General features: G+C 50.1%; 3 protein-coding genes across 3 annotated transcripts; 2 read left to right on the top strand and 1 right to left on the bottom strand.

Moving 5' to 3' along the window:
* The first annotated feature begins 464 nt into the window (after window positions 1-464).
* Window positions 465-3466, top strand: K444DRAFT_594887 (vacuolar transporter chaperone-like protein). Its single transcript, XM_024878374.1, has 3 exons — window positions 465-1469; window positions 1518-3082; window positions 3133-3466. The coding sequence occupies exons 1-3, from the start codon at window positions 839-841 to the stop codon at window positions 3235-3237; spliced, it is 2301 nt and encodes a 766-aa protein (XP_024733307.1). The 5' UTR covers window positions 465-838; the 3' UTR covers window positions 3238-3466.
* A 219-nt stretch (window positions 3467-3685) lies between these two features.
* Window positions 3686-6020, top strand: K444DRAFT_632818 (uncharacterized protein; the record flags this gene model as incomplete). Its single annotated transcript, XM_024883523.1, has 3 exons — window positions 3686-3769; window positions 3821-4847; window positions 4897-6020. The coding sequence occupies 3 exons, from the start codon at window positions 3686-3688 to the stop codon at window positions 6018-6020; spliced, it is 2235 nt and encodes a 744-aa protein (XP_024733308.1).
* Window positions 6021-7132: 1112 nt separating this feature from the next.
* On the bottom strand, window positions 7133-8988 carry K444DRAFT_535993 (MFS general substrate transporter; the record flags this gene model as incomplete). Its single annotated transcript, XM_024875340.1, has 6 exons — window positions 7133-7509; window positions 7573-8200; window positions 8319-8359; window positions 8412-8459; window positions 8513-8594; window positions 8644-8988. 6 exons carry the CDS (start codon window positions 8986-8988, stop codon window positions 7133-7135), a joined length of 1521 nt encoding a protein of 506 aa, XP_024733309.1.
* Window positions 8989-11280: the final 2292 nt, after the last annotated feature.

The raw sequence follows: 11280 nt of genomic DNA on the forward strand, positions 1-11280 counted from the left end.
TTGGGCTTGACAATTATACTTGCGATACCAGCGAATATTTTCACTTGATGGGTCTCGGGAATAGTTGCGGATTTCCTCGCGTTGTACAATAGAGCATTGAACCACAGTACATAAACTTCTGGTCCTTTTCCTGTATTTGTGAATTATGCTCAGAAGATGATATCTTGTGAAGCTTTTGCTAAGCTGTTAAGGACAAGAACTGCATTGCTACCACGGCATACTGAAATTGGGAATCTTAATAGAAAGACACACGGGAGACCCCCTTCCCTTCGCATGGAAGATCACTGTTATTATTGATGAAGGTTCTTTGAACATAAATAAATCCATCCCAAAACCCATCTTTTAAACCCCCACCCGACATGCATAATCATCGATAACATCACGTGCCAAGTGGGGTCATCCCGTCCGAACATTCCACCCTCTTTTTCGCCCAGGAATTGGCAAATGAAGGCTCGTTCCCGGCGCACGTTTCTTCTTAGCTCGACCTCCCTGATAATCCCTGCTCGAAGCTCCAGGACCCTTGCCTGCTTCAACCCTCCTGGTGTGGCACGTAACTTGAAGCCTTCTTCGAATGGAATTTTTCACTTGTTTCTACAATTACTCTCCCCCCAGACCAAAGACGTTACTTCACATCCCCGCAGCCTTTCAATCGACAGCAGTTGAGCTTCGACGAAAGGCATTGAAGCCCGTGTCCAGTCAGTGGCTTCGATTTAAGCCATTCATGGTTCAGCTAATACGATAGACTTCCCCGCCTTCTTTTGCACCCCCTCCTTCAATCTCTCGATACGATCCGACAATACTCTCCTCCGCAGCTTGACATACCGCCTCCCTCTCCACGATGAGATTCGGAAGGACTCTGCGGAGCTCGATATACCCAGAATGGAAGGACAAATATATCGATTACGCAAAGCTCAAGAGCCTCCTGCGTGAGGATGCGGAAGAGCGTGTCAAATGGACCGAGGACGACGAGAACAAGTTCTGCGATGAGATTTTCAACGTCCAGCTGGAGAAGGTCGCTGCTTTCCAAGAATCAACCTTCAAGAGCCTCGAACAGCGTGCAACAAAAGCCGCCGAGAAGCTTCATGATCTGGCACCAGAGGAGGGAAATCCCAAGGGGACCATCACCACTGAACGGTTCAAGGAGCTCGAGAAAGAATTGGACGGCATCCTTGACGAAACGAAGAGGCTGAAGAAATACAGCGAAATAAACTACACGGGGTTCTTGAAGATTGTTAAGAAGCATGATCGGAAGCGGGGGAACAACTACAAGATTCGTCCCATGTTGATGACCAGTCTCTCGAAGCGGCCTTTCAATTCCGAGCAAGGCTATCACCCACTTCTCAACAAGCTCTCGACGATGTTCTTCGTCGTTCGTCAGCAACTTGACGAGACAGAAACAAATCCTGCCGTATCATCATCCGATGCCCAATCTCAGACTCACAATGGGGAGAGGTATACAGCATATAAATGTGAGTTGATCGATTGCTCCAGAAGAACGCGTCACTAAAATGCGATAGTCTGGGTCCATCTCGATAATTTGCTCGAGCTGAAAACCTACGTGCTTCGCCGACTTCCTGTCCTTGTTTATAGCGAGCAATCGACTTCGAAGAGCCTCGAAACACAGGGCGACCCGACCCTCAATTCCCTCTATTTCGACAGCCAAGACTTTTCCTTGTATAAAGATAAGGTCGACCGACAGGTTGACGCATCTTCATTGCGGGTGAGGTGGTATGGCCAATTAAGCGCTAATCCTGAGCTCTTTCTTGAACTCAAGACTATACATGGAAATGGAACTAGCGAGGAGAAGAGAATTCCGATTAAGGGGAAGTATATCCAGTCGTTCATCAAGGGCGAATATAAAATGGAGAAGAGTATACAGAAGATGGAGCGCCAAGGGCAGCAAACCAACAAAATCGAGGAGTTCAAGGTTACTGTGGCCGAGATTCAAAAGTTTATTTTGGAGCACGACTTGCAGCCAGTCCTACGAGCGGTTTATACACGAACAGCTTTCCAAAAACCTCTTGATGACAAAGTCAGAATATCTATCGATACGTCTCTGGCATTTATCAGGGAGGACTCCCTGGATCCGGACCGGCCGTGCAGAGATCCTGACAACTGGCATCGACTCGATATCGACAACAGTGCTATGGCCTACCCCTTTCCCAACATAAACCAGGGCGAGATATCGAGGTTCCCCTATGCAATTCTGGATATTAAGGTCAAAGATGATGGAGCCAAGAAGAGCCCTAAATGGGTTGAAGACTTAATGGCGTCTCATCTGGTACACAAAGCCCCTCGATTTTCAAAGTTTGTCCATGGGGTGGCGTCTTTGTTCGAGGATAATGTCAACGCCCTCCCCTTCTGGCTCAGCGAAATCGAAACGGATATTCGTAAGGACCCGCAGGATGCTTTTGAGGAGGAGGAGAGGAGGAAGGCCACGAGAGCAGAGAACAGCCAAGTCGTTGGGAGCTTCCTTGGAACTCCAAGAGGTGGTGGAAGTTTCAAACCTGGAGTTAGCTCACCGTTGGGCAAGTCGTACATGCAAGATAGATTGGCGGCAGAGGACGACAGTACGAGGGAACGCCGCAGCAGTAGATCTCCAGCGGCGCGCGATGGTGGAGAAGGATCAAGCGCGCAGTCTGGATATGGCACCATGCCTTCAGTCTTCCCTTCATTCTCGTTGTCGAGGTACGCTCTGGTACGACGAGTGAAAGAGGCTCCGCTCCCTCCTGGCGTTACGAAACCAACTTTACTTATCAAAGACTCTGGACCTCTGCAAGTAGAGCCTAAGGTATGGCTTGCCAACGAGAGAACATTCTTGAAATGGCAGCACATTTCCGTCTTGTTGGGTACGCTCTCGGTTGCACTGTACAACGCAGCGAAGGGAAGCTTGACGATACAGGCCTTCAGTATTGTATTCCTCGGCATCGCTATGTTTACCGCGATATGGGGTTACTCTATGCATCGCGTGCGCCGAGATATGATTGTGGCAAGAAGTGGAAAGGACTTCGACAATTGGATTGGGCCTGTGATTGTCTGTGTCTCTCTGATTGTCGTTCTGATTCTCAACTTCATTATTCAGGTAAGCACTATATTTCTCGGTCTCCTGTTCTTGAACTAACCTATTTGCAGTATCGAGAAGCAGTTAAGAAGATGAATTTATCTAATGATACCAATTCGAGTTCAGCAATGACGGATACGCTTTGGTCTGGGGATGTCAAGGTTGAGCTGAACTAAGTGTTTGGAAGCGAGTATCGATCGAAGGATATCAAGAGCAGGAGGAAGATTTCGGGCTGGAGCTGTGCCATACCGGGTTATCATAACTGGATCTGTATCATAGCCAGTACATAAGCTCCCGACTTGCACGATTAATCGTGGGGGGTGTATATATGGAAATCGTCACGTGTGGGGCGCAAGGCTGATTCATCGCCATGTGCTCATGAACATTTTGAAACCACAATCGCACATGACACCTTTAAACAACTATGGAACGGCCGACCTTTCACAGCTTTCTCTTCAGAGTCCACAAAATTCGAATGGGAGCTGAACAGGTTCTCTTGGACCAACGACGACGCTGCTAGGAATTTACTACTGCAAAGACTCAGCCTCGCTGCAAAGACGCGGCCTCGCACCACTGCGACTACAAATTACCCTACATTCTCGGACATGACTTGGACAATACAACATGGGCGAAACCAAAAACAAGCTGCTAGGTCTCTTTAGGAGTCGAAGCACTGCGCCGCTGTCCTCCAAGAGCCCCAGCGATAGAGTATATTCATTCTGAACCACATCATGACGTTAATGGGCTTACCTCGAGCAGGAGAAGGAACGCAAGCACCGCAGAGAACGACCGGCCACCTCAAACCCTCCCCGAAGCCACCGGCGACGTTCACATAGCCCGGGATCACCCCACGCGAGATCTGAGCCCCGGCGGTCGTCTGGAATTCCTGTATCTCCACGTGGAAGTCCGGCACCACCACAACCTTTGACGGAATGGCCTCCACTAGGCGTTGCGCGAGATGGGAGCCTCTCACAGGGAAAGGCGATGGAGTTGATTTGCTCTGGTGTTCCGGTCTTCAAAGGACATCGACGACCGATCCCGCACGCCTCTGAGGAATACTATAACTTGTACGTGACTGTCGTTGGGAATGGACCCGATGGAAGTGACAAAGCGGAGCCATATAATGTTGCATTTGCTGCGTGCTCATTTCCACTCCAAGGCCAGGCACCAGCTGTATATCCGTGGGAAACTCTCGAGCAGCCAAGCATGTCCTTCTGCTATGGTGCACAGCCGGGCACAATCACATTAAATCACTGGGTCGCCTTGTCCGGACAACCTGCACCCCCGATCGAGCTTCGAGATCCAGGCGTCAAGCCAAGAGAAGTGGAACTTTCGGTCATCCTGGAAAGGCTGATATATCTCGAGCATGGATTTGAGGAAGACTATGAAGAATTGCTATACAAGAACCTCTACAGGAACCTTCTCAGAGACCCGGACAAGTTCAAGAAACCCCACAAAGGAATGGAGACACAGATAGCGGATCTAATTACTGTGTTATCGAGGGATGAGTGGATCGACTTTAGCAGACCGGAGAATCAGGTTGTGGCCAAGTACTTTGCTAATGCTACGTACACGGATCATGGGAGGTACAAGACGTTCTTTCATCAGCTGCTGTTGAGTTCGGAGTTGGATCGCCGGATACATTCGAAGCACCATGCGGATTGGGCGAAGGAAAAATTACTTGCTCAGCTACCGCCTAGTATAGCTTGGGATCTTGCCCTTGCTAGGAAGTGGCACGAGTGTATGACCATTGAGAAATTCAAGACTGGTGGAGATTTGGAAAGCAGTAAGTTTTACCTGTCTTTTTGTAACTTTCTAAACTAAGAATCTTCCAGTCAGATTTCATCTTAAAATTAAGAAAGGCCAAGTTAAAGCTCTCAGGAAGTTCGCACGCGCGATGAAATGGCCGAACCATGCTAAGGTGGACGAGATTTTGAGAGAACAGGATCCTGATGAGAAGCCTTTGGAGGATCGAAGCTCCGATACGATGTCCTATTTCACGGGGATGGTTCTTCCAGGTGTGACACTACCCTGGCTTATAATGAACTCCCTAATCGACTGTGATTCGGATGCAGGTGGTAATGCCTTGGCCTCTTTAACACATATGCATCCAAACAGCGGGTTCCAATACAGGAGCACAACATACTGGTCGGCAGCATCCATCGTCGGTAAAGTTCTCGCACCCACATGTCGAGAAATAGGAGGCTGGATCGGTCCAGCACGCCCAGCGCCGGACCTCTCCCGAATCCAAATCGCACGCATACGTCAACGAAAACCAAAGCAATATCTCACAGTAAGCGATACCGAAAGCATGACCGAACGCTCCGATCCCTTGGGACCACCCTCGGACGAATATCCTGTAGCCGAATATCAACTCCTGCTCCCAGATTTGGACCCAGATAAGATCGTCGACACGGTCCGGATCGAAAAGTTGGCGCTGAAACCAGTTTCTGCAAGCAGCGTACCAGACAACAGGGATAAAGATAAACCTCTCACCTACGACGCAGCAGTACAATTCGCCATCGACGGGCAATCCTGGCCCCTCCGCCTCTCCTACGACGTCTCATTCATAGCCGCATGTCCCTGCGCCAGAGGTCCCCATCCGCTGTTCTTCGACTACGTATATACAGCCGTTAAAGTCGACGAGATCCTCAGGATCAAAGACTGGGGCGGGTTGAACGGAAACGTCTCTTCTATCGGCGCGGCAAGCAGCTCTGGCGGCAGGACTCTTGTTGAGGAGGAGGAAGAGGATGCGCGGGAGAAGGTGCTGGCTATTGAGGCGTTTGGTGTCAGTGATAATGAGGTGCTTGCGAGGGCGTGGTGCAGTCATTGGGGACTTAGTGCGGTGGTTGCGGACATGGATAGGACGTGCATGGCGTGTGCTATTCGGGAGGCGTATGCGGCGTGTCTTAATGTGGTGATCCTGGTGGAAGGGATGAGTTATGATGATGATTCTTGAGCTTGGGATTCGTTACGAATGACGGCAATGAACGACGCGATATGATTGATGAAGACGTTCAACGGTCTCATATTTTGGGGTTTTGGAGTTTGAGTTTGAGCGGTATGGCGGTTGGGCGGCAGGTGAATATCATGATGCAACGGCCTCATTTTGACAAATATGGAGTTTGAGTGGAACGGCTGTGGTGGCTGGATGGTTGGCTGATTTGAAGGCGGAGCATAGCATCGATATGGATATACCAGGAAATCGGGGAGGGGCGTTCAGTGATGATTTGGGGTAGTTGCTAATCAATTCTTGCATTTGGAACCCTTTGCGAATTTAACAATGTGTTTTTGTGATCTGATGTTGCCCATCTTTGGAGGCATTCCTTTTTAAATTTCAGCGGACTTGGACTTCAGACTCTTTTAATATGCCATCTTATAGCACCGGCCGCCCATTGTACCACAAAAAGCGGCACATAAGATATGCATCCATCTAAGTATCCTCAACTTCCTTCAGAAGTTCAGTTGCCTCCTTGGGAAGTGTGAGTCCAGAGCTCAGGATATAATTTTGCCTTTTGTGCCCAGTCAAGAGAACTATACAATACAAAACAATACCGTACGCAACTCATCACAAAGGCTCGCTCCATGCATTCAGGGAAGCGCAACCTCTACCAGAGGGCCAAGGAAGAAAAACAAACAAATACCTATTCGAGCCTGCCTCTCCCTCGGGCCTAGAAATCGAAATCAAAATGGCAAAAAGTTATATGCCGAAAACTTAATCCTTTACCAACAAGTCCCACGCTGACTCCCCGGATCTAGGTCAACCCTAGACCCGTGCCCACTGCTAATATCAGGAAATATCTTATTTGAATATATATGACCCAAATAATCTAAGCCGAATGGGGTTCGCTAAACCTGATTCTACGCCTAACGGCCCTCTGAGGTGCTGAAGTCTTGAATGTCCCAACATTTGTTTGAATAATCGCAATGGCTAGAGGAATAGACAGCAAAACATAGCAGATGTGTTATCTGATGGCATTGGTTTGCTCTACAGCTCGAGTTCGCAATACAACACGTTCGCTCCTTTCTCCCACTCATCAATTCTCCTAGATCACGTCTCCTTCCCACTCCTTACAAGAACCACCTGAACTCGGGCACACTTGGTCCGTCGCGAAGCAGCTCGGTGGGGATCTCCCTTATATCCAACTTCCTCCCCAACTTACGATCTCTCCTCTTATTGTCATAAACCATGAACAAGCTCAACAACCCAGCGAGCAAAGCACCTGTAGCACCAAAAGCAGCAGTCGTGGCTAAGGCTGGGATGTACTTAGGCGCTGATTGCGGCGTAAAGATATTGCTAGATACTAAACCCATGAGGTTGGCGAGTGGTACGCCGATAGATGTCAGGACTACTCTGCGGCCTTCGTGGGGCACGTTGTTGTTGTACCATGTTGACAGGAGGACTGACGGGGCGGAGGTGCCCCAACACATCATGAACGTGGCGAAGTCTTGAAATATCAGCTCTCCTGATCGCGAATGAGTGTTCCGAGATAGTGGGGAGATGTACTTACAGGCTAGGTGAATTTCGTGGACCACGTCGATGGGGGCGAAGATTATCATTCCGATGAATGTAAAAGTGAAGCCTAGGACAATGAAAGGTCCTCTTCGTCTTGTGTAATCGGAAGTGAAGGCCAAAATCAGGAGCATCACCGCACCGCTGATGTTTGGTGCCACAGTGTACAGATTTGTCTTGACGGTCGAGTATTTAAGACGGGCTATGATTTGTGGGAGGAAGAGCGAAACCGATTGCAGTGGGACACCAAGGCAGATTTCAATGGCGAGGAAGGCGTAGGTAGTTGGCTGCTTGAAGATCTTAAGCGAATCCTTGAGATTGAACGCTTCATTAACCACAGACGAAGAATCTACCTGGATACGATGATAAGCAAGCTTCTTCTCTTCGTCATTCAGAAACCTCGCAGAGCTAGCGTTGGCTGGTAGGTAGAAGAAAGCGAAGATTGCAAAAAGGAAGGTGAGGGACCCTTCGATGATGAAGAGGTATTTCCAGGCGTAGAGGTGCGTGCTCTTAATGTGGAAGACACCGAATGCTAGGAGGCCGGAGAATGCGTTGGCGATGTTGCTGGCTGCATAGAAGATGGCTAGGCGACGGGCAAGCTCGCCACGTCTGTAGAAGGTTGTGAGCTAGGTAACGGGGGAGTCAGTAATTGCTCAATTGGGACTGTTTCGGGAGAGGACATTGTCTTAGGAAAATCTCATGAAACACTCGCAGATAGGAAATGGTTTCTCCCCCAACACCTACATAGTAAATGACTAGAGGAAAGAAGGCGGATTCCGAAAGGCCTGGATCACCGTTAGAGGCTGGTACACTGCAAGAGAGATCGTGATGTCACACCAAGAAAGAGCCTCAAAACGAGCATGCCGGCAAAGTTGGTGGCAGCAACTGTGAGAATGTTAGTGTCTAACCCTTCTGGAGCATCGAACTGGGGGTTCTACCGGTCAGGAGGGTGAACGATCCAAAACATGCCATCAAGATGGGCAATACTATAGCAGGACCAAACTTCTTCCCTAGCATTGCCTTCCAGTGTCAGAATGTTGGTGCGCATTCGAAACATTGAAGGACTTACAATAGGCGGGGCTCCTAGTACGTAGGGGACGTAGAAAACGCTCAATATAATGTTATACTGATTGCTCTTGAAATGAAGATCAGTGTCCATGTGATCGGTCTTCGCATTTCCAAGATTGCCCTTATCAAGAGCATTGAAAAGATACATCATCGCCAGTACGGGAAGAAGACGATAGTCGAACTTGCGACAGAGAGCACGCTCTGCATGGTGATCAACAACCCATGCTGAATCTCCATTCGTCGCTATACCCGGTCCGGCTTCAACGAGTCCCTCCTCATAGGGAACTTTGAGATCATTCGGTTCAGTCAGGGAATTCGATCCCGAGTCTGTCTTTCGAACCGACATTGGGGGGCTAGGTTTTGTCTTAAAGAGGCAGGTAGGTGGTGTTGTGATAATCGAACTTCTGAGATTCGGCTGAAATGAAAGCTACGAATGAAGGAAGACAACGAAAGAAAAGGAAACGAAATTCGGATGCAACCGCCTATTTCAAGGAATGAGTAGTAGCTTTTCAATAAGACCATTACAGGAGTCTTATCGCAGAATTTTTACGAATGTTTTCCCCGCGCGGCGTGAAGCTTATCATTGGTATGCAACTATTCCTTGGCTGTAGATCGCCACAGTTGGCCAATGGGCAATGACCACCATTGTGCGATGGCCGACCGGTGATCAAGGCAACCTGCTGTGGTTCCATCGGGCTTCTTTGACCTTTCCCAAGAGGGCTCTAAAGCCTCTGGAGCCTCTGATAAGCCAGGTAATTTACAGCGGAGGGAACAATCCCACGACCGGAAGGCTTTGAAGGGAAGGCCGGGAGCTGGTTGACGCGCTCGAAGAGCTCAAGTGAGGGAGGGAGGGGTATGGTTATGGAGAAGATGAGGAGCTCGGATTGCCCGAAAGGCTCGATTTCGGCCAATCTGATACGGCCGAGGAAGATTGGAGGATGGGGGACCATGGCTTCTTTCTTATGTTCTTGGAGACATTTAGCAGGAATTCTGGCTGCTTGCGCAGGAGGAAATTAAAACTTGAACTCTCTCGGGAGCAGAATTACTGTGGAGGCGAGAGGGCATAGCCATGTGACCTGACCCCCTCCCCCCCACTGGTAACCTAGATGTCCCTTATGAAGTTGTGGATCGTCGAACCATTCGGTATACATTGAGAAAAGGCACGAGGTCAGAGGCGGATGAGGCGCCTAGGCCTGAGGAAAGCCGACCTTGCGCCTCGACGGGGCTAATTTCCCGACGTAGTCACGTGATTTAGACCCTAGTTCTCTTTCTTTCTATCCAAGGTCGAGCTCGAAGTAACACTGAAGAACTGAGAGCCTGCCCCCGAACTCGAATGTTCCCATCATTCAACCATGTCTCCGGACAATATCGGAGCTCTCACCAAGCGGGTAGGATGTCCCTATCAGAACCGAGCAATGACTGCAACGATCTCAGGCTGTTCGGCTCCCTTCATGAGGCTTTGGGCTTGACGCTTCAGCCACACTGGTGAAGATTTGTCTGGCGAGTGTCGAGGTGAGGCCGAGGTCGAGGTTCTATGACGCCAACGGTTCGATTCGTCAAATGGGCTGTCATCCAGGGCTGCAGGGCTCATGTTCATGCAGAACACCATCAATCCCCAGGGGGCTGGCCTCGAGGCGCCTTCGGTTTCTCTCTCGTGTTAAATCGTATGTTTTTGGCCTCACTCTGCCATGGTTGACCCAGATCTTCGGTGTACAAATGGGAAACTGGATATCATCCAGTGTTTGCGGAGCGGAGACCGCCTCCGCAAGCGAAGCCTCACCTGCAGGAAGCCTGGAGGCCGTCGATTGTTGGAGGCAGGGCTGGACTAGGCAGGGCAGGGCAGGGGTCACGGGCGACATGCTGTGCAGCGCAAGTAGGGTCCAGACTCTCTTCCAAATGCATGGCGTCGGGGGCGGGGACGGGGAGGACACGCCCACAGCATCATTTCCTGCGCCTCGAGTCAAGTCACATTGAAGTCCTCTGTTTGTCGTCGGAGCGGGAGCGGGAGCTGGAGCTGGAGCTGGGGAGGCAGCGGTGGGCCGGTAGCCAGGCCACCGCGAGGGATGCTCAGATGTCTGACAATTAGAAACCAGGAGAATATGACGTCGCCAGGCCGAGCTTGGATAAGCAGCCGCGGCAGGGGCACATTACTAAGAAGGAATCGCAGCAACGACGAGACCGGTACGTACTGGAGAGGACATAGCGAGCAAGTACTGTGTGAGAGGATAGGGAGGGCTGAGTGGCTGTGGCAAGAGGATGGCTGGAGATGGATGTGTCTCGTGTCTGGATGTTCGAGCAGGAGCGGATCGTTGGTAGGTTTATGATTATGACTAGGCCATTGTCGAGAAAGAAAGAACCATGCCCATGGTCCTTGAAGAGTCTACTGGTAGCAACCAGAGCAGGAACCAAGATTTGTGAGGGCGAGGGCGAGATCGATGGCCAGCTAAGAATACCTAAACCACGCCATTGGGGTCAGTGTGGCGCCTTCCATCTTGACCTCGACCCCTACTACTGAATAGCCAGCCAGCCCGGAGGTGAACTTCTCACCGCGTCTGCGTCTGCGTCTACGCAGTACGTCTACCTCTGCCCTACCACATCCGACATCTCCCTCACAACATCCCCCTCTCCAATATCCCCA

Source organism: Hyaloscypha bicolor (genome assembly GCF_002865645.1).
Source record: "Hyaloscypha bicolor E unplaced genomic scaffold K444scaffold_118, whole genome shotgun sequence".
Taxonomy (NCBI): Eukaryota; Fungi; Ascomycota; class Leotiomycetes; order Helotiales; family Hyaloscyphaceae; genus Hyaloscypha; species Hyaloscypha bicolor.